At 45.4% G+C, this 23,719-nt stretch overlaps 1 protein-coding gene across 1 annotated transcript in view; it reads right to left on the reverse strand.

Moving 5' to 3' along the window:
- Pla2g4e (phospholipase A2, group IVE) overlaps window positions 1-23,511 on the reverse strand; it is a 65,679-nt gene extending 42,168 nt beyond the window's left edge. The window contains exon 1 of the mRNA XM_087650923.1: window positions 22,953-23,511. Coding sequence (XP_087507049.1) covers window positions 22,953-23,144 — 192 coding nt within the window. The 5' untranslated portion in view covers window positions 23,145-23,511. The remainder of the gene's footprint in view (window positions 1-22,952) is intronic.
- Window positions 23,512-23,719: the final 208 nt, after the last annotated feature.

Here is a 23,719-nt window from a genome sequence, read left to right on the forward strand (position 1 = left end):
AGGGAGCTTAATATATGATAAAAATGTCTGTACAGGGCTGGAGGAATGGCTCAGTGGTTAAGAGCATGTGCTATGCCTGTAGAGGGCCAAATTTTAATTCCCAGCATCTACATACCCCAGGCAGCTCACAGCTACCTATAATTTAGCACTAGGAGGCCTTCAACTTTTTCTGAACCCTGTCGGCACCTGCACAAAGTCACACACATAATTTTTTAAATAAAAAATCTTTTTAAAAGCCTGAGGAGCACATACATGTTATCTCAGTACTGGGAGATGCACATACATGTCACATACACACAATTAACAGTGCAGATCAACAGGGAAAACACAAACTAACATGATTTGTAAGCATGGTGGACTACATGGAGCAAACATAAGAGAACTTCACTTAGTGCTCTATAAAATGATGGGCTGTAAACAACATTGACACAGGAAGGATCAAATGTCAAAGTGTTAATTGATGGTGCAGGCAAAAGTGACTTCCTATGCAGAATAAAATAACTGAGTATTCTCCCTTAAATGCTGTGTTAAAAGAGATGACAGGAAGAGAAGACCAACACAGTAGGAAGACAGAGAAATAGGAATTAAAAGCACAGTGAAGTTTCACAACCGCTATTAAATTGAAAAACCATGAGGCAGTTGAATGATGGCCAATGTTGGTGGCATTGTGTTCCCCACAGAAGAGGAGACTGAAGCCACAGTTGATCTGGGACTGTTAGTCAAAGTGGATGTTGATATAACAATGTCGGTTCAAACAAACACTACAGGCCGAAGGGGGTTGGGACTAACAGGCTGATCCATAAGCCCAGATCCAGCCGCCAGTGTCACAAAGCACAAACAGGAACTATAGAGGTGGCTCAGCACCCAGGAGCACCTGCTGTTCTTGCAGAGGACCTCCATTCTGTTCCCAGCGCCCACATGGTGCTTCACAACCGTCTGCAACTCCAGTTCCAGGGATTCTGATGCCTTCTTCTGACCTTCTTAGGCAGAAGCACACACACACACACACACACACACACACACACACACACACACACTCACCAATCTCACACAAAATAAGATGAATAAATGAGAAAATACTTTGAAAAGAAAAAAATGAATATGCACATAGACAGATTTTCTGTACAACTTCTTTTTTTTTTTTTTTTGGTTCTTTTTTTCGGAGCTGGGGACCGAACCCAGGGCCTTGCGCTCTGTACAACTTCTTAAGCTGTGGTCACAGCCCCTTAAAGTGACGATGACTATGAGGAGTCACAAAAATCTGGCAATAGTAAAAATCTAAGTGAATTTTGTTTTGGGATTAGAACAGAAATTCCAACAAGTTCTCAAACATACCAAACATACATTGGTCATCTTGTACTATGCATTTCTGAGAAGAGTCACTTCTGATTATAAAATAAAACATCAGTCAACTCAACAGACATCGAAGATGCCACATTCTGCCACATCAAACATTTAGGCAAGATTTATTTGTGTGTGTGTGTGTGTGTGTGTGTGTGTGTGTGTGTGTGTAAAAATAAACAAGTAACCCACCTTGTCAGTACAGACATGTTCTTTTATAGATCATTAGCAAATGGTACAGTAATGGGCACGCCAAAGAATTGTTTTCTAAATGCATTGCCTCTCGATTTTCCCCACTCAATGATTTGCTTGTTTTATATTCTTAATTCCCTGATGAAAAAGTGTCAAGAGTGGGAAGGTTTATAGGACCCTTCCCCGTGCTGTCAGAACTCTGAAAGCGTCATGTGCATCACTGGGAGTGCAAACAGAAGGAGGTGGTCACGAACCACCCAGAGCAGCGAGTTCAACTCTCGCGGGCAAGTCAAAGTGAGAGTGGAAAGGCAGGAGACTGGGGCATCTACATCGCATACATATACAAAAATTAAAATGGGGTTGTGCAACCTAAATACATTATGTATCCAACATACTCAAATAGCATCCTTCCTGCAGGGAAGGGAAATGTTATGTGAGAATTGAGGGAAATTGATCAAGAAACCCAGCACTGGACCAAAGATGGTCCTGGCTCTGCCTCTGAGAAATTTGGCTTCCTTTAGCTTTTCTCATTATTGCTGTCAACTGCTCTACTTCGAGCCATTGTTCTCCCCATCTCTATTCCAGGCTAGACTAACAGGAGCATCTGCATATATTTTATGTTTCTTTGGAGCCGTTCTTTGGGTGAGGTGCTGGGGATTGAACCCAGGATTTCATGCATATTAAGCAAATGCTCAACCATTGAGCTACACATCATGGAGCTCCTCTTAGGTAATCTATCAAAGAGCAAGAAGTGGTCTAAAGACATCAGCTAGATTATGTGGCTCCCTGATGGACACCCCTCAGTTTCTGCTCACTCTGCTGTCTCACCGTGAGATCTTGGGGTCTGGCTGTTCGCATCCTTCATTTTATTCTCTGCATCAACCAGCTATGCTGTCTCTATACCTGGATGGGACCAAGCTCTTTCCCATGCCGGGGGTTTTGTGTTTGCAGTGATTCTCTCTCCTGAAACCTCATCCCCCCCTCTTTGCAAAGCTGGATGCTGTTCCTCTGTCCTACCCCGGCTCAACATTGCTTTCTCCAGTAGTTATTAATTTAGTTCAGTTTATCATACTGTAGACGATCGATCTTGTTTATTTCCTTTTGTTTTGTGTTTCTGAGGCAGGGTCTCAATATTCAGATTAACCTGAAGCTTACCAATTAAGAGTAGCCTCAAATTCACACTCTTTCTGTCTCTGCCTCCTGGGCATGACTGCCTTGTTTATTTCCTTTTTTACTCTTTCTTCTTGAGTATAAGTCTTCTAAAGGCTTGGCCACATTTGTCTTGCTGCTGATTAGAAGCACCTCGAGCCACCAGTAGGGGGTGGGAAGACAAAGTCCAGCACAGGTGTCAGCAGGGCAAGGTGGTTCACGGGTATCATTTACAAAGTGATGGCGACTGGTCTCATGTTTATGTCACCCGAGTTAGTTCATTTTGAAGACTGATTGGGACCCAGAGGGAATAAACCTCTCACTCAAGATCACCACATCAGTGACAGAACTGTGACACAGGTCAACCTGCCCAGTTTCTGTCTTAACCACCCTACTCTGCTCTGGTGCGAAGCTCCTGGCCTGAACTGCTAGGTCCTACGTTGTCTAAGGCTTTTCCTGTGCTCCTTCATTCCCTTGATACATACATAAGCCTTAAAGTCCAAGACAAACAATGACCACATGCAATCACCACATAAAGTAAAAGGAAGTGTCATCATCTCTTCAGTTCATGTAAGATTTGAAAATGTCAGACATCAAAGTTAATGTGTTGAGTCAGGCACGGTGACATACACATGTACTGCCAGACCTCAAAAGGATTGCTACAAGTTTGAGACTAAGCTATGTAGTGAGTTCCAGGCTATCCTGGGCTACATGGTCAGACTCACCCCCCCCAACCCCACCCCCAGTCTCAAAAAAACAAAACAAACAAAAATGTTAATATCTCAAGATGTTTCAGAATTCCTGACTAATGAGCGGAAATATGATTTTTGTTTTGTTTTGATTTTTGAGATAGGGTCTCACTATGTATCTATGGCTGACCTGGAACTCATTATGTAGACCAGGAAGACCTTGAACTCATGGAGCTTCACATGCCTCTGCCTTCCAAAATCTGGAACTAAAGACATGCACCACCATTTCCAGCTTCCTAAATATTTCTTTTTTAAAATTGTGCGTATATGTGCACACGTGTTCTCTTCTGAGTATGGGTGTGCAGATGCCACAAGTATGGAGCTCAGAGAAGAGCTTCAGCTCTCAGTCTTGGCCTCCTATCTTGTGTGAGACAGGGTCTCTCATTTACTGCTGCACACACCAGGCTGGCTGGCCCTGAAATGTCCAGGGACTCTCTTGTCTTCACCTCTCATCTTACTGTGGAAGCCCTGGGATTGAAGGCATCACTACCACACCCGGCTTCCTGTGGGTTCTGGGGTTTGAACCCAGATCCTCACACCTGTTGCTTTACTCCCGCCCCTCCACCCCCAGCCCTCTTCCCAGTCTCATTTTCTTTAGTGTCAACAGTGCCTGTGACTCACAAATATTTTCCCGCCTCCTTTGACTTTAATAAGGCCGTGAAACCCTACTCAGTATGCTGCAGAGCACTTGTGTGTCCACGGACCAACATTTCTCAATCTCGTAAAGTCCCTGCTAATAAAACTTGTCACCTCTTGTCTCAATTAGATAATTGGCTTTATTTTTTCTGCTCCTGACTCTCTTATTCATGAGGCAAGATTGCCAGGAGTTTTTGTACATTTGTATCGACGACATCACTGTCTCCATGGTGAGAATAGAGTTGTCACTGTGTCATGGTGAAAGATCTGATTTCTGTCACATACAAGCCACCTGAACTTGAGTGTGTTATGTCCACCTATTGCCAAGTTTCTCCAACTGTAAATGGAGGGACACGATAGAATCCCCTCCCAAAATGGTTGCTAAGACTGGGGGATACAAAGGGCTTAGTTGGCACATGGCTGGCTAAGGTGGTCAATCTTTTGTCTCTGTTTGACTGATTTTGGAATAGCCCAGGGGACACACATCTGGATATGTCTGTGAGGTTGTTTCCAGAGCGGTGTAACTGAGGAGGGAAGAGTGCGGACAGCATTATCTCATGGGCTGGGGTCCCTGACTAATAAAAAGAAGAAAGTGAACTGAGTAACCACCCTCATTTCGCTCTGCTTCCAGTCCTGGACTTAGTGTGAGCAGCTGCCTCAGGATCCGCTGCTACGCAATCCCCAACATGATGTCACAGAGGCATGAAAATGAATGGATTTTCATGACCCTGTAATGCTTGGCTGTTGAATGAGATGATCCACCACTCGAGGACATTGTCTCTGAGCCAAGGGTGAATGGGAAAATAATACAAAGACTTCAGGGTGCTTGAGGGACTCAAATGAGCTCTCTGAGAGCTTGGCCAATGGGGACAAAGTGGCTCTCCAGAGGAAGCATGTGACCTTGCCCTTGAAGAAAGAGTAGGGGCCACATTAGTGAGGAGAGCAAAGGGCACTGTCAGGTGAGATAGTAAAGGCTAGGTAGGTTTGGAGAGGAGATTAAAGACTCAGCTAGGGAGACAAAGAGTCAGGGTCCCCTGGTGTTGGCAGTGTGACTCCTGGAAGGGCTTTAAGGAGGTAGTGTTTAAGAAAGAGCAGGCTTGAAGCAAAGTGTCACCATGGGCTACTCAGGTGTTTTAATAGTACAGGCGTTTAATCCTTGCACTTGCAAAGCAAAGATCTCTGTGAGTTCAAGGTCATTCTAGTTTGCATAGTGGGTTCTAGACAATCGAGAGCTACATAATGAAACCTTTTATCCAAAAAGAAAAAGTAGAAAATGATGGCGGGAGATACTCAAGCAGCCATGAAAGCTTGGACGAGTGCACCTGCCTATATATGTACACACCTGTGCACACGTTCCACACACACACACACACACAGACATGTATGAAAATACAAAGAGATGTCCTGTGGGATGACAGGTGGCTGTCATTTCTGTGTGGCCTAGGTGAATAGGAAGGGAGGTATGCCTCTTTCAACAGCCAGTGTGGCTCCATGGCATGAGTCATGGCTTGCCAAAGGTCCCTTGGTCATCAAAACCCTTGCTTCTACTTGTGGAACATAGTCCCTGGTCTAGCTCTGTAGACACATTGGTTTCTAGGACATCTTTTGTCACAGTCTCTGGCTGCCAGTCTGGGCCTGTGCATCAGGGCTTTGGAGTAGGATCTGCAGAAGGGATTTGGAGGAGGGCCTGTGTCAGAGGGAGAGGTGGGAGACTGGTAAGTGCTATTCATATTTTCACTTTGCCTCTGGCCCTCCCTGACCTAGTCAGAGAGCGCCCTGCAACATCTGGGTTCAGATTGTATCAAAGTCCTCTGCAGTCAACCCAGGTTGACCTCATTGGCCTCATGTCCCTGCAGACTGGAATCAACTTTCAGAGGGTCACATAAATGCAACCATTCACACTTTGCTCTTCTGTGCCTGGCTCCTTTTGTCCAGGTCATTGAAATGTACTAGGATTGCTGTGTGGTTTACTTTGATTACATACTTTGGAGTGGAGTGGCTAGGCCTGATTGATGGTTTTAGTGAGACCATGTCTGGACTAGTGTGAAAATCTCAACCCAGTGGACAAAGCCCTTCCTCCTGTTTGATTCTCCCTCCCTTCTCTCAGTTACCCCACTGTCCACTTCTTCCTTTTTGCCTCTTTTTGCCTCCTCTAGTTCTCCAGTCAAGTTCCTAGGTAACTCCTTAGAGCAGCGCTTCTCAACCTTCCCAATGCTGTGACCCTTTAATACAGTTTCTCATGGGTGGTGACCCTCAACCATAAAATTATTTTCATTGCTACTTCATAACTCTAATTTTGTTACTGTTATGAATCATAATGTAAATATCTGTGTTTTCTGATGGTCTTGGATGACCCTGTGAAAGGATAGGGGTCGAGACTCACAGGTTCAGAAACACTGCACTGTGTCCTTAGGCTACAAAGAGAGCATCTCTTGAAGGGAGGCATTGTTGAAACACTGGCCAGCATTTAGAAGTCAATAAATCAATTCTTTCCAAATTCTGAGGATGGATTATGTTAAGACTACATGGGTACACATACTGGACATAGAATTTATGTGTGAGATCAAAATAAATATCAAAATGAAAAATGTTGCAAAGTCTCCAGAATTATCAGCTACAAAAGTTTTCTGAGTATTCTAAAGAAGATGGCTTAGTGGCTGAGAACACATAGTGCTTTCTACAGGCCCCAAGCATCCTCCTCATGCAGCTCACAACCAGCTGGCAACAGTGTTTCTCTGTGTAACAGTCCTGCTGTCCCAGAACTCACTCTATAGGCCAGGCTGGCCTCGAACTCACAGAGCTCCACCCACCTCTGCCTCCCAAGTGCTAGTATTTTTAAAGATTGGGATGAGATCATGAGGAAATTTTAAAAGGAAGCAAAGTTTAGAAAACATACTAGAACATTTCCCCAGAAGTTCTACCCTTTAAGGCAGCAATAATTTACTGCTAGATATTCCTATAAAACAAGCTTCACGTGAACCACAATAACAAAACACACTGAGAATTGGAACATAATTTCTAACACCACTGACAGACATAAAACTTAAGGAAAAAAATTCAGTGGAGCAGACAAATCAATAAAGAAATAAACCAAGAAAGAAACATAAAAGATAATATTTCAATAGTCAGAATAAGTCCAAATACATCTGTGGTGGGCCACTGTCCAGGTGGCTGGATTTGGAGTCAGCTGAAGGCCCACCTCTGAGTTTATCCGTGATGCTGTTTCCAGAGAGGCTTAACTGAGGAAGAATGACCTGCTTCAATGTGGGTGGTGTTATTTCATTGGCTAGAGCCTTGGACTGATGGAAAAAGAAACTCGAGGAAGCCAGTGAGCACAGTGTGTCTCGCTCTGCTTCAGGGGTATGGATGCAATGTCAGCAGCAGCCACATGCCCTGAACTGTGAAACCTGTCAAAAGCGTGTGCTAGGAGGTCATAGGCAGTCTGGCTCGGGGACAGGGGGATGGAGTCAGCACTTCAGTTCTGCCAGGTGGCTAAATGGATGTAATGCTCCCGGTAAATTGTCTTCTAAATAATCGTGTTTAAACACAGAGGTTAGTGTTTACTAGCTTTGGTTGGAGAAGCTACCCCCACACCGGCCAGCAAGCAGTGGTAGCTGAAAAGATTTATAATTGGTCAAAGTGAAGAGAATAAACCATTGTGCAAAGCTCAGCCACAAGAAGGGCTGCTGTTATCACTCCCTCAAAGGCTCATGGCACATCAGGGAAGATGGGGCAGAAAAATACACAAAGGTGGGGGAAGGGTGGACGGTGGTGAACACTTACTTTCAGCCATGACATGGCCACTGCACTCTTAAACAAGATCTGTACAGCACTGGGCCTGTCAATACCTTGGCATTGCAAGGAGCCCACGGAACTCTGCCCCTCCCCGAGGATTTATGTGCTGTTAAGATTTGCTAGAGGGGTGAGGAACACTTTCTTCAACAGTGAGGGAGGGCCATTGGCCGGATGCCTGTGCTCCTGCAAGATACTGCTCACGTTCCTATAGGCAATTCCAACAAAACTCACTGGGTCTCTCTCTCTCTCTCTCTCTCTCTCTCTCTCTCTCTCTCTCTCTCTCTCTCTCTCACACACACACACACACACACACACACACACACACACAATGAGTGTCCTAATGGCAACTCTTATAACCTTCTCTTAGAGCTAGTTGATCATGACAGAAATGGTGCTGTGGGATGCTGTCTGGTCTTCAGAAGTAGGCCTAAAGAAAAAGACAGCTTCTAGTTCCCATTTCTCTTCTGGAATTTGCTCTTTGGAGTGGGCTGGCCTTGAAATCACAGCAATCCACCTGTCTCTGTCTCCTGAGTGCTGGGATTAGAGGCTTGGGCCACCATGCCCATCCCAGTTCCCCTTTATTATTTTTTTTAAATGATTTTATTTGTTTTTATTTTTATGTGCACTAGTGTTTTGTCTACATGCATGTCTGTGTGAAGATGTTGGAATAGGACTTACAGACAGTTGTGAGCTGCAATGTGGGTGGTTGGAATTGAACCCAGATCATTTGGAAGAGCAGCCAGTGCTCCTAACCATTGAGCCATCCCTCCAGCTTCCCAGGTCCCATTTCTTAAAGTGGGATTTTTTTTAAAAACAGTTTTATGCTGCTGTCTAGGAAATTGACTGTCATGCTGGAAAGGTGGCATGTTGCTGCCCTTGTCATAGCTTAAGTTGACTCCGCCTTACCAGTCTCCCATGACTATTCACCAGTCATGGGAATGGAAAATCTTGGACAACTCCCAAAGGATTGGACCACCAGCTGTGGACACTCAACTAATCTTAGACATTTCTAGGAAGCAGAGGGCTCTCTGGTGTCAGGTTCGAAACCATGAAATCATGGCTTCAGACTTCTCCATGAAATTGAGAGATGGAAGCAATGGAATTATTAGCCAGCTGTAGTCACACACGAGCTCTTTGGGCTCAGTGATTCTCAACCCTCCTCATGCTGTGACCCTCTGATACAGTTCCTCCTGCTTAGGGGACCCGGGCCATAAACCTACTTTCACTGTTACTTCATAACTGTAATCTTACTACTATTATAAACAGTAATGTAAATATCTGTGTTTTCTGATGGTCTTAGGTGACCCCTGTGAAAAGGTCATTCAACCTCCCCACACCCCCTTCAAAGAGGTTGGGACCCACGGGTTGAGAACTACTGCCCTAGAGAGACAACAGATAACCCTCATCCTCGATCTAAAACCAAGCAGCTTCTAACAGCCTTGCCAGGTCTCCTGAGAGCCACTCTGCAGCCAGAAGCCTCTCCAGGTGCTCAGGAGGAAGTTGGGCAGATCCAGCAGGTTCTTCTCTGGGTTCATTTGTCCAGGTTGCTTGGCTGGACTCCATGAAACTCTGGCTGAGAAAGTTTCTCCACTGGTGTCTGTCTTTTGACTGACTTTGGTTCTAGCCAAGTCCCAGAGGAATAAAGTCAACCCCTACTGCCTCCCTTTGGTTCAAATGCCTGAGGCAAAGCTCTATAGTCACTTCCCAAGACTTCCAGAGCAGAAATAGAACAAATGGCACCAGACCAGAGGGCTGACAGGGACAGCACAGTAGAGGGGGCTGGAGCTCTCTATCAGCTTCAGATCAGTGCCCCTTTGTGTTTAGAAAGGCAGTGTGGTGCACAGTAGAATATTGGTTAGGGGCAGGAGTTGTGGGCCCCAGTCCCTGGGCTTTCCTTTTAGGTCAGTCCAGAACTCCAGGAGTAAGTCTGGCCTGCTGTGTTCTCATCTGTAGTCCTCTCTAAGTCCTCTCCTTTTGCTGGCCTTTGGGTATGGTTTATTCTTTGTTGCCCAGTAGGACCATGCCATGCTTGGACACCAGCTTAGACGACAATAAGATAGAGATTGGTAGGGTACTTCTAAGATATGACAGGGACAGCTCATGGTAATGTGCATGGTGATGTGTGTGTGGTCAAAGAAGGTATTGTTCATGTTTTTCTCTGTGTGCCTATGTATGTGAGCATGCGTGAGTGTGTGACTATGTGTGTGTTTCTTTAGGAGTCTTATAGAAGTGTGTCTATGTGTCTGTGTGTAGCTCCATGTGTGTCTGTGTGTATGCATGTATATGTATGTTTATTTGTGCTTCTGGGTGTCTATGTGTGTCTGTATGCAACTCTATGTGTGTCTGTGCATATGAGTGTCTGTCTATGTATGTGTCTCTGCACACCTCTGTTTTGTGTGCTTGTCTGTATGTCTGTGTGCCTCTTTGTGTACACATGTCCATCTGTCTGTTTTGTATGCTTGTCTGTGTGTGATTGTTTCTCTGTATGTGTGTGCATATGGAGGTTGTCAGGTTCAAAAGAAACGAGGGACAAATGGCTATCTATGGTGCCTGTTAGCGTACTAAAGTACATGTTGGCTTCCAGGCTTTCTCAGTGGCTCTTAACTCTTCTCACCCCGCCCCTACACTAAACTTTTCCAGCTCCTGGGCTTCCTCTCCCCCAGCTCCTCATTCCCATATAACTCTGACATTTTGGCCATGTGTCCTCCTTTATTCTCCTCTCTTGGTCCCCTCTGCCTTGATCTCCTTTGCACTCTCTCTTTTCTCCTTCTTGCCTTCTCCCTCCCTTCCTCCTCTCATGGCCTGATCCGGTCTGCTGGCCATGTTGAGTCTACTACTCTCTCTCTGCTCTGGATTCTTCCAGATACCTTTGGCTGTTCTACCATATCTACGATCAAAGCCTTCCCTTCATTCCTTGGATCGGCCATGTCCTCAGTTTATACAGAGGTTGCTCCTGTTCTTCCCTGGACCTTTGGAAAGAAAAATTCCTGCAATATCACAGGAGAATAAGCGGTGTTGCAGACTGGATCTGAGTGGCTAGCCTCTGGGGCTTGGAGTGTGACTTGAAAGACTCATTCCTAACTGTCCCCCTTATCCTCAACCCCACTGCTCCAGCCCAATTTGGGATGAGTGTCAGCCCTGATCCTGGGAAAACACCCTGGGGCTGTTCCTGTTGTATTTAGTTGGTTATAATGTTTAAGTAAATTTGCACTGAGGATATGGTGGCTGAGTTGGCTCTAGTGACACAGCGAGACCTTGTAGTCTGATGAGTCCCCACCTGGTACAGATCCTCAATCTCTGCCAGCCTCTTCTTTACCCTATCCATGGTGACCTCGGGTTTCAGGTCGTGCTAAGCAAAAGCCAGGGGCAGACATTCTGGATGCTCTGTAGGAATTGCATCGTGACAAAGGGAACCCCAGCAACTCTTGCTGCCCTCAAGGCAGTAATTTGGGTGACCCTGGATAAAGTCACAGGGACAGGGGACAATACAAAGGTACTTTCTATCTGCTTAAGCTTACACAGATTTGGTTTCAGTTACTCTGCCTCTTCTGTGGAAGCAGTTCTGACACTTGGCCAACCCTTCTGCACTTTGGTTTCTATGGGAAGGGAGGTGAGAAATGAAGACAGGGTGGTGGTGGTGGTGGTGGTAGTGCTCTGTGTGTGTGTGTGTGTGTGTTTGTGTGTGTGTGTGTGTATGTGTTTGTGTGTTTGTGTGTGTGTGTGTGTGTGTGTGTGTGTGTGTGTGTTTTCTGGACTGGACTGCGTCCCTTGTGCCTTTTGAGGAGAGCAGGTCCTCTGAGATGTAACACCTAAGGTGGGAGTCACCTGCTTGTGTCTGTGCCTTCAGGAATCCACTCTCTAGTTCCCTCACTCTGCCTTGATTCCTCCCTCATCAGGAGCTACTCGGGCCTCTCCTTTGCCCTGAGTCTGGAAGTCAACCCTATCACCCATCCACCCCTACCCCGACCATCCCTCACCCCGACCCATCCCTGTTGTATTGGCAATGGAAACACTTCTCTCGGTGGCCGGTGGCCGTGAATCATCACATTCCCACAGCTTGCTCCTGCTCTGTTGAGAGAGGAGGGCTGGTTGTTGTCCTGGGAGGAGCTACACTGTTGCTCTTTGCCACAGGTGTCAGCTGCTCTCTCCTAGCAGGAAGTTGTGACTGAGAAAAGGGCAAAGGACAGTCTGAGGCAAGATTAGAAGATGGGACAAAGGAAGGTACAGATGGCCTCAGTGAAGTCACAGGAAATGAATCATGACATGCGCTAGTTCAGATTTTTAATTCCCAAATGTCCCAGAAATACCTTTGATTATTACATGTTGAATAAAATGTATATTGATTTTAAATGAAATAAACACTTCAAATAAGTTCGCAAATGACCTAGATACTTGGGCTTCAGGATGCTTTTGTACCCCAAATATGGAGGAGTGCAGGGAGAGAGGTAGGGATGACTTGTTTTTCTGCCCCTAGAAAAGCATTGCCCGCGTATCTTCTAATCCGAGTCCCTCCTTTTCAAAACGTATTAAGCAATCACATGCAAAGTTGTGATTTATAAAGAATAATCAAGGGAACACCCAGGAACCAATCCACTACCCAGCTGGAAAAATGACACTGGAGCAGAACAGAAGGCTTCCTCCACCCTGTGGGGTGGGGCTCACTCCCACCATTCCATGTGTCTGCCAGGGAAAACCCAAGCCAGTGCAGCCCTGGATGTCAACACGCCTCACTCTTTTCCGCATAGGAATGGATTTCCATGCTACAGCTGGTAATATCCCTAATGTCTTAAATACCCTATAAATGATATCCTTTAAGAATATGCATTCTATAGTTGGATGTGGGGTTAGGGGTTTGAGGTTATCCTCAGCTCCATAGAGAGCTCAAGGACAGCCTGGGCTACATGGGATCCTATCTCAAAACTAGGAGCAACAAAACCATTGAGTGGTTAGTTTGCTACAAACATGTTCTCCTCGCCACCTGCTCTCCTTGAAAGAGTCACATATCTTGGTAAATCTGGATCTGATTTGTTTGTTTCCATGGCGATGAACAACAAATCTAACGCATTTGCTAGTGGTGGTATAATAAATATGAATGCTTATAAAACTAAGTGGGCAATCTTAATTTCCCCATAAAATAGTAGTCACAAGAGATACAATATCCTCTTAGGGCAGGTGTGGTAGCACATATCTTCATTTCCAGCACATGGGGAGCAGAGGCTGTTGAATCTCTATGAGTTCAAGGCCAACCTAGTCTACATAATGGGTTCCAGGCCACCTAAAAGGCACCTAAAGACCCAAGAGAGGGAGGGGAGGAGCAGAGAGACTAAGAATATTCTAGGCAAACTATAAAAACTGTATAGGAACTCTGTAGAAAGCTGTAAAGGTCATCACAGACAAAGAATCAAAAAATGGAAGCATCATACCTGCCCTAAGGGGAAAATAATACTATAACATCTTTCTGGGTCAATCCATACATTTAATACAATCAAATTTCCAATTAAAAGTTTGGGGAGCGCTGGTCTAAAATATTCTAGAATTTATGCAGAAGACTGAAAATGAAAAAAAATGCAGTGAACTTAAATGGATATAATTAAGGATGAAAAGTAATCCTAATAGTAATTCTATTAACTCTAGTAAATTTAGTTTAAAGTTACAGCATTTAAAGCCCAGAGAGTCAGAAAGTCAACCCATTGGCACCTGTGCAGGAAATTTACATATGAACGTTATGGCTTTCCCAGTAGGGGAATGATGTAGATGATAAATTATACTAGAAAAATGACCACTGTGCCCATCTTGCTGCATGAGGAAAAATGAGCTAAACCTGGAACCCGCTCTTCAGCAGGTTATTATTCTGATCATCACTAATGAGGAAGTGAGATATGAAATGGAGATGATGCTAGGTATGATAATACCTATAATCCCAGGGTCAGGGCCTTGAGGTCATCCTCAGCTACACCGTGAGTCTGAGACCAGCCTAGGCTACGTGAGACTTGGAAAGGAGCAGGTGGAAGGTCTGGATGGATGGCTTGGTGGTTAAGAGCACTGGCTGGTCTTCCAGAGAACCCGGGTTCGATTCTCAGCACCCACATGGCTGCTCACTGCTGTCTGTAATTCTAGTTTCAAGGGATCTGGAGAGGAACAGACACACATTCGGGCAAAATACCAATACACCTAAAGTAAAAATAAATCATTTTCAAAAGGTAAAAATCAGTGGAAAATGCAAAGTAAAGTTTAAAACTTCTTTTTTAGATTTGTTTTGCTGTCTTATGTATATAAGTGTTTTGTCTGTATGTGTGCGTCCCTTCTGTGTCCCCCAGTGCCTCAGGAGATCAGAAGATGGTGCAAGTCTGTTACTCTGTTGCCATGCCTCGGTTCTGAGGACATCTGTAATCCTAACTGCTTGCTGAGCCTATGGGAGAGCCCTCCCTGGATGACTGGTGTGGCAAAAAGTAATTGTAGCAATTGCCAACCTAGCCTAGGAGAGAGTTACTTTAGGGAAGGTAAGCCTTGGTCCCTGGAAGTGAGAATCTGGGGTGGGGCGGTCACTCACCTTTCTCAGAGTTAGCTCCATAGCTCATCTCTCTAACTTTGGCAGAAACATGGATCCCTTTATCCATGCTGACCAACGTACCCTCCCAAGTGGCACAGAGGATATCTAGGGAACACCTGCAGGTGGAGGTCAGAGACACCAAAAGCAAACCAAAGATACCTCTGACCAAAAGCCTGAAACAACAACAAAGCCTGCGATAACTTCACAGATGGTTGGAGAGACAAAGCCCTCACTGACAAACATAGAGGACAGTGCATTGGAGTCTAGCTAGGTAGCGTTAGGCAATTATTTTCTCTGATTCATTGTTTCTGTGTGCAAAACTGGGTCAATAACATTCATTTCACAGGATATACACTCAGAACACACATGTGTTCTCTCTGTGTCTCCATGTATGTCTCTCTGTGTCTGTGTCTGTCTCTGTCTCTCTCTCATACACACACACATACACATATGCACTGGTTGCAATGACTACCATGCGGAGTCTGGCATGTAACACATTTTAATAGCATGTAGAAATCAATGGCTTTATGATTTTTTCCTACAGGACGAATAGATGGAAGAAACTAATATAAGAGAACCTGAATGACAAGAAACCTAATGCTTAGGTGGGCTCAAGACCTTAGGGAAAGCTTCAATCATTGACAGCAAAGATATTTGAATGCCTCCCCAGGGCTTGGAACTACGTTATAGATTCCAGATACCAAAATGTATGTGCTAGCTGTGTCTCCCAGTGAAGTAGATTTACTAGATAAAGAGTAAATAAACACCAACCATTATTAACAGTAGCTGTGCAAGTACTGAGCCGGAGAAGGACCACATCAGGGGCGACCTGGCTCTGGCTAGGGGAAGAATCAGGGTCTCCCAGAGCAGGTAGCCCTTATGCTACAGCTGAAAGATTAGCTGTGTGGACACTGCAGAGAAGAGCCTCCCAGATAAAGAATACATCACACGAACTGAGAGGCAGGCGAGGCTGGCAGGCTTAGGAAATGGACACCTGTGTCTGAGGCACAATGAGGAAGGAGGTGAAAAGTAGCCCGGAAGGTGGGTCATATAACTTTGAAAGCCATGGTTAAAAAAATAAATAAATAAACTTGCATTTTATCATAAGGGATGGATGCCATTGGGAGGTATTACACAGCAGAGGTGATGTAAGAGTGCTCTGCCTGGGGGGCAATCTACAGGCTTGACAGGATGGCGAGCGGAAGAGAGGTTGCAGGTGGCTCAGGCAGAGAACAAGAATGATGGCTCAGGCCGGGATGAAGGATCACGAGGAGTGATAGGATTCAAGGCTGACTGAGAAGGACCGACTACATATGGTGATGGGGTGGACAGAAGGATGAGGCAGAAGGTATCCATTAAGCTTCAGTGACCTGGTATGACACAGATAGTCCTGAAGGAAACTTCCTCAGGTACCAAAATGAAACCTGACTGAGTGGCTGAGCCTTGAGCTGGATCTCAACCTGCAGACAAGGTGTGGAGGACAGACTTAGACTCCAGGAGGGTAGGCAGCAGAATCTGGAAAACGAGGTGGAATGAGCTTGCCTCACTATGCGTAGGTGGCCCAGAGTAGGGCAGGCCTTGCCAGGAGGGAAGGGTGTGAGCTGTGGACCATGGGGTGTGAACCTTGCAGGGTGGGAACTGAGGTGTGGCCTCCGGAGTGCAGATATGAACTTTGATGGTGGAGATAGTGGGGAGCTGGGAGCTTCTCCAGGCAGCAGCTGGCCAAGCCAGCATCTTCTGGGGAATGAGGAAGCAAGCTGGCCTGGAGAGTCAGCATCCTGAAAGTACTTCTGGACCACCTCCTCCGTGCTCAGAAAGATAGCAGCGTGTGCTGGGATGCTTAGAGAAAAGCACTCTTGGCTGTTTTTGTAATGAACCAGCAGCACACTTCCTTACTGATTCATTACAACCTTGTCTGTTTCTTCCCATTCTACTTGTGCATTTTTTTTTTTGGCTTTGTTTTGGAGGAGTTCTTGCTATATGGCAGAGGCTGATCTTCAACTCCCAATAATCCTCTTCTGCCCCTCACATGGCAAGACTGTTAGGTGTGTACCACTGCACCCAGCCTTCCGTCCCTTTCGATGACTCTTCTGCAGCCGGCTGTCGGATGGTAGACAACAGGAGAGTGCAGAACTCTGCCTCTTCTGTCGCTGCCGTCTCCATTGCCCATCTCACCCTGTGCCGTGGCTTTTAAAGCTGTTGGTATCTCGTGGCTGGTGATGCAAGTCAGTTGGCACAGTGCTAGCCTCTCAGATGGGGAGACGATGGGTTTGACCTTTAGCGCCTCATAACCTGGGTATGTGCACAGGCCTGTAGCCCAGGCACTTGGGAGGGAAAGGCAAGAAGATCATGAATTCAGGGCTACCCTCAAGTAGCCCTCAGGGCTACACAAGTTCAATGTCAGCCTGGAATGTATGGGATCATGTTCAAGATGAAAATTCCTCCTATTCTGCTTCATGTATTCAAACATATTATCTTCCTACTAGGTTCCTAGCCTGTCAATTGTCTACATGACATTTCTACTTGAAGGTATTTCAAATTTCAGATGTCCAAGACAAGGACTGGAGGTATGGCTCAGTGATCTGACACTCGTCTAGCATGTGCAAGGCTCTGGGTTCAGTTCTCTGCACTACAAATAAAGCTAAAATGTCTAAGACAGAAACCTCCAGTCCCCTTTACCCCAAGCCATTTCAACTCTAGTGTCCCTCACCTGATTAATAGAACCCTGCAGTTTCTAAGGCAAAAAACTAAGCAGTATCTGTGATTGCTTATTTCAGAATCAATGTATCGCTGAATCTTGTAAGTTCTATTTTCAGAAGAGGTCAAGAGTCTGCTCATTTCTCCCCGTCCTAGTCAGGCCACCAGCCTTGGGTCACAGCTAAAGCTGCCATATTTGTTTTCCTTTCCCAAGTGGCACCGTCTGCTGATGTTTTAACACACAGATGAAATTGCCCTTAGGCTCTCTTTGGACCACAGAAGGAAGCTAAGAAGGCTGCTTCTGCGGCATCTGGGCAGACTGTCCTGACCTTATCTTTGACCACTGACATCCTGACTCTTCCCCTGCTTTCTGCCTACAAGACACCCTGGTTATCTGTTTCTAAAACCAATGAAACTTGTGCCTACCTCAGGGCATTTTGGGAACACATTCTAACCATTCCTCTCATCCTGAAGATGCTCATTTAAATGTTAAGAAAATGTCTGTCAAACCGTCTCTGCTGCCAGTCACTTGGTGACACACACTTTGTCCTGTCTATCAGAATAGTACTATACGTATTCTCATGTCCTATCATCGTACATGTAGGTTGCATGAGGACTGGATCTCACATGACCTGTTCAGAGCTGTCTCCCACTCCTGAAACAATCCCAGGCACACAGTAGGAACTCAGTAAATATTTGTTCAATGAATGAAAAGAAAAGAAGCCGCCTCTGATGTGCTTCCTGGTTTTCTCAGGAGAATGTGGCAAGCCCAAGAGGAGTTACCCAAGAATATAGGGCAGGGAATGTGACTCCAAGGAGGGAGGCCCAGTCAGCCTGATGATCTGGTATTTACTGGAGGCTATATGCTGTCCAGAAAGAATGGTTTGCATGGGTGGTTCTACACAGAACCCTCCAAAGGCCAAAGCAGAGAATGGAGAAGAACTCATTTGAGAATTAGTGAGCTGTTCCTTCAAAAGCTACCATGTGATTGTTATCGAGGACTCTGTGTATGACAGATGTGCCCATATGTCCCCAGTCACACACTAGCCGAGGCTAGCGGCCATTTAATCACCGCACATTTCACAAAAGTCTTAATGGACCTGACCAGTCTCTGAAAAATATCATGGAAGTTGACAGTTCATTCTAGACCCAACTTCACTATAGAGTACCTTCTGTGGAATATCAGCCAGCCATAAGGGTTGCAGTCATGAAGTTCCGGCTTCATAGCTCCGTGCTAAAGCTCCTTTTTTTTTTCCTACCATTTTTTGATGCCCTTGGTTTGATGTCCACTACCACACCCATCCAGAAACACAAAAATGTAATTATGAATGTTAAGCTTTAGTCTAAAAAACATACGGTAATTTCAGCATAAAAATACCCTGGGATAGGTATGCCCAAATATTATAAGCATAATTGTATAAATATTATCTAAGAAAAACTCGAAGGTGGATTATCTAGGTTGAGTGGTTTACAGTAGATCTACCTCAACATCCCAAACATTTTAAGATAACTATGATTGATTAAAGAAATATTTGCAAATAACTGATACAGGAGTTTGAATCTTCTGAACATGAAGAAATGATAAATGTCGGATAGGTACATCTACTTAAGTGTCACACTGTGTCCCATAAATACATGAAGCTGCTATGTGGTAAAGTATTTTAGGTTTGTTTAGGTTTATGTGTGTGTGTGTGTGTGTGTGTGTGTGTGTGTGTGTGTGTGTGTGATGTTGAGGATTGAACCCAGGACCCTATGGAAGTAAGTTCTGGCTAAGTGCTCTGCTAACCTAACCTCCCGATATATTTAATTAATTAAAGATCCGTTTAATTATGTGTATGTATTTGCGTATGGGTGTGTTCACATGAGTACAGGTGCTCAAAGGGAACCTCACTGCAGGACAGCAGAAGTTATCTCATCCCTCTTGTGCAGTTACTCTCCTTTGCCTGTTAGCTACCCTCCCTCCATCTTCCCTACCTGGGCTCCAGTACTCAGTACAAGGTGTTCGTGAACTAAACTGGGACCTCCTGGAGGAGTATATATGCTATTAACTGCTGAGCCATCTCCCCAGACCCCTCCAGTGTATTTTTAAAAGAGACTTTAAGTTGGGCATAGTGACACAGAAACAGGCACATCTGTGGGAGTCAGAGGCCAGTCTGATCTACACAGTGAGTTCCAGGACAGCCAGAGCTGAAGCCGGTCTTTGATACTTTGTGGAGTCCTCCTTTTCCCACCCTTTTCCCCCACCCCGCCCTCTGATTCACTCCCCATCACTACATGGGAGAGAAAGAAGGTTGGAGGGGAGGGAGATAGATGGAGACCTCTGAATCTAATTCCTTTCCTTTTGTTTCTTCTTTGAATATGAGTACTAATAAGTCTCAATCAACCAACCCCCTGAATGACCACTAACCACCAACCCTGTGTACCAAAGCTCTAGCATTTTTATACCCTCCAAAAGTTCCCAGAATTCCAAATGTCACTCAATCACAAAAATTATCTGCATCCTAAAAAAAATCACGTTTCTGCTGGAGCACTAGGAAAATCATAGTCAGCAGCTGCGGACAGAGTCCCAGCAGCCCAAAAACCTTGCACCTGTGATTAAAACAAAAGTACATTTTTTTAAAGATTTATTCATTTTAGTTATATGAGTACACTGTTGCTATCTTCAGACACACCAGATCCAGTTATAGATGGTTGCGAGCCACCATGTGGTTGCTGGGAATTGAACTCAGAACCTTTGGAAGAGCAATCAGTGCTCTTAACTGCTGAGCCATCTCTCCAGTCCCCAAAAGTAAATTCTTATATTTCTATGTTTTTAAAGAAACCAAACATCCAGAATTCTCATATACAGTGCTATGTAGAAAAAACCTTATCTTAAAAAAATAAAGAAATAAAAACCAAAAAAAGAAACTTTGAGCAAATCTTAAGTTTAATTAAAAATTAGGCAATAGTAGATGAAATGTATTTTATTGCACTAATATTATACATGGAGTGGTATTCATAAAAATTAAATAATAAATGAAGTGTATGAAATGAAATGTCTTTCTGTGGTGGTCTATGTCCCAGATAGGTGGCCTCTGTCCTATGAAGCAGGTGGAGAAAAGGGCATCACAGCACCGCCTCATTCCTGAATCCCAATACAATGTGTGGAACGGCAAAGGCAGAAGAGAAGAAACATAAGGATGGCCTCCATTGCTCCCTCGGGGACTGGGGCCCTGTACTAAGTAGCTTATCAACTTCTTACCTGCTATTTCTCCATAGATAAGGAAATAGGAAGACCAAGGAGTCAAGGAACTCTTCTGAGACAACAGGATGTCACAGATGACAGCAACGGGTGGAGTCCCATCTGATTCCCAAACATGCACCCAGGCTCTCACCCATTCCAAGGAGACCAACGCTAAGCCGCTGGGCCTTACTCCTGCCACTACTTTTTAGCTGCATCTCTGTGAAGTGAGTCAGGCATAGGATGCTGGGCAAGCAAGGAGAGGCCAGTGACTTCCTTAACGAGGCAAAGAGGAGCAAGTCTGTCCCAATCCCTGCCTCTCCTTTTTTGCATATCACAAGAGGATGCCCTAGCAGGTTTCCCAGACACAAATTTCTGGGAAGAATGTGGTACAAGGAAGAGGAAGGAAAGAAGGGATTCACTAGACCTAAGGAATGGTGGCACTTTGGGGATGGGGAGCTGGAGGCCAGTGTGGGGCAGAGAAGTTGAGGGAAATCCTGGGGGGTCTTGGCTGCTTATGATCTATGACTCGGAGAAGGGTCACCTTAAGAAGTGCCATACTTGGGGTTGGGGATTTGGCTCAGTGGTAGAGTGCTTGCCTAGCATGCGCAAGGCCCTGGGTTCGGTCCCCAGCTCCAAAAAAAAAAAAAAAAAAAAAAAAAAAGATTTGGGTTGGGGATTTAGCTCAGTAGAGCACTTGCCTAGGAAGCGCAAGGCCCTGGGTTCGGTCCCCAGCTCCGGAAAAAAAAGAACCAAAAAAATAAAAAATAAAAAATAAAAAATAAAGAAGTGCCATACTTGGGGTTGGGGATTTAGCTCAGTGGTAGAGCGCTTGCCTAGGAAGCGCAAGGCCCTGGGTTCGGTCCCCAGCTCCGAAAAAAAGAACCAAAAAAAAAAAAAAAAAAAGTGCCATACTTGCTTGCTTAGCAAGCGCAAGGCCCTGGGTTCGGTCCCCAGCTCCAGAAAAAAAAAAAAAAAAAAAAAAAAAAAAAAAAAAAAAGAAAGAAAGAAAGAAAGAAAAGAAAAGAAAAGAAGAAGAAAAAAAATATGTGCCATACTTCTCTAGAGTATCAACGTGGTTAAGGGGTGGAGCCATGCTCTCATCAGGGCTGGGTACCCACAGCATCCCTCGCAATGCTAGGATGCATTTATGAAGCAGCGTCTTCTGGAAACAGGTATGGTGACCCTGTGGTTGAGGCTCAGGATGGATCCACCAAGCCAGGGGCCAGACAGAGGGGAGAAGAGAGAACAGTAAGGTCTATAGGAGGTGAAGGGTCCATAGCCTCTGCCTCATGAGTAAAACCTAGGCCAGGCTCACCGCTGTCGAACTCAAAGTGTGAATCATCATTTCTTCCCAAATCCCTGGCAGTAAACAGAGGGAGACAGAAAGAGATAGCTGACACCCTTTGGCTTTTGTACAGTACTAAATTTATCAGATAGGACTTATTCAAGATGTTACCTTCCCTGCCCAGTAGGCAGGGCTGTGAGAAGACCAAATCAGAACATTCCCTCAAACTCTCTCTCCATTGCATGTTGCCACATGAATGGCGCTGCTGTGGACTGTCTATTTGAGCACTTGGCACAATGCTATGTGTACCAGGCACAATGCTAGGCCCTTCACAAGCACGACTTTATTTTTACTTCTCATTACCTCATGGATACCCATCTGTCTTAGTCTCTGTTCTATTGCTGTGAAGAGACACCAAGACCATAGCAACTCTTACAAGAGAAAGCATTTAATTGGAGACCGCTTTAGTTTTAGAGGCTTAGCCCACTATTAGCACGGCAAGAGCATAGTGGCAGATTTTGCAGGCATGATGCTAGAGAAGTAGTTGAGAGTTTTATTCTGATCCATAGATGGGGGATGAGCTGGGGGGAGGTGGGTGGGGTTGGGGGTAGGACTTTGAAACCTCAAAGCCTACCCCCAGTGACACACTTCCTCCAACAAAGCCACACCCACTAGTCCTTCTACTTCTACCAAAGAGTTCCACTCAGGGGTGACTAAACATTCAAATGCATGAGCCTATGGGGCCATTCATATTTAAACCACTACCCCTGTCAAAACTACCTATGTGACCTTGAAAAGGTCCCTTAACTAAGAGGAAGACGGCTGCCCAGTTCAGAGCATTGCTGCTCTTCCAAAGGACCTGTGTTGGAACACTCACCTGGAGCTGTAACTCCAGCTCCAGGGGATCTGACTCCGTCTTCTGCCCTTGGGATAACTGTGCACACATGACAAACACTTACATAGTCACACACATATACAAAGCTTTTTTAAAAAATATCTTAAAAAAAAAAGATGCCTAGTATCTCCAAACCTTAAGAGTCTCACCAAGTGCATGAACCCCAGCCTAGCAGAGTATTGGATACATAGAAGGCACTTGGTAAAAGGTTAGAACTTCTGTAAGCCGCTTTTCTGAACACAAAGAGGTAAAGACAAGTAGGGTGATGGGGTTGAGGCGGGGACACCTCCAGAAAAAGAAAGAAATGAACAAAGGCTGAGCTTTAAACAGCTTTAAACATGTGATCTTATTCAGAGTTAGGAATGGGGGGGGGCGCGGGGGGGGGGCGGTGTCAAGTTTAAGCGGAGAGGATCCCTTCCCCCCTCAGAAAACAGACATACCTGAGAGCCGCCAGAAGCCATGGGAAGTAAAGGCGGGGCCACAGCAGTCTGTGGGTCCTGTGCATCTTCAAAGTCATTGCAATTTCTTCCTGGCCAGCTGTCTTCTTCCCCTTGGGTGTTCTGTGGGACAAACATGCTGGTCCCCAGGCCATGGTGGCCTTCTGAGACGTGGGTCACACCAGCCATGTCCATGTCATTGGAATGTGGAATAGACTGCGTAGAGCTAGAGTTGATTCTTAAAAGCAAGGTGTCCTCTTGGGGGCAATTCTCTCGGAATTTCAGGAGAGGTTTGTGACAAAGGAAACGTGCCAGCAGGTTCCTCTTGGAGAAATGTCAGATGAATTATTAAGGAGGGAGGGAAAGAGATCACAGCTTCGCTAGAGGAGCTCCGGAAACATTTCGAGCAACCCAGCGGTCACTAGTAAAAGAGAGGTTCCCTGCTGTGCAGAGGGTCAGCGCAGCAAAGACTGCACCGCCCACACCACACCACTAGGTGATGGGGGACCGGAAGACAGGCATTGCAGAGCTGCGATTCAGGCTCGGGGCTATCTCCAGTTCTGCATTGTAAGAGCTATTTTTAAGCGTGAAACTCAATATATTCCAGAGAAGGGAGGGGGGATGGCGAGATGACTAAAGCTAGCAGGCTCTGAACGAGACTCACATTCTCGGTCCGTAAAGCCATTGCTCCTCAGTCGTTGCTCCGCACCCGGCATCTCTATTTTGAGCTATGAAAACAAATACCCACCTCTAGGCTCTGAGCTGACGGT

The sequence above is a fragment of the Rattus norvegicus genome, chromosome 3 (assembly GCF_021556685.1).
Source record: "Rattus norvegicus strain SHRSP/BbbUtx chromosome 3, alternate assembly SHRSP_T2T, whole genome shotgun sequence".
Lineage (NCBI taxonomy): Eukaryota > Metazoa > Chordata > Mammalia > Rodentia > Muridae > Rattus > Rattus norvegicus.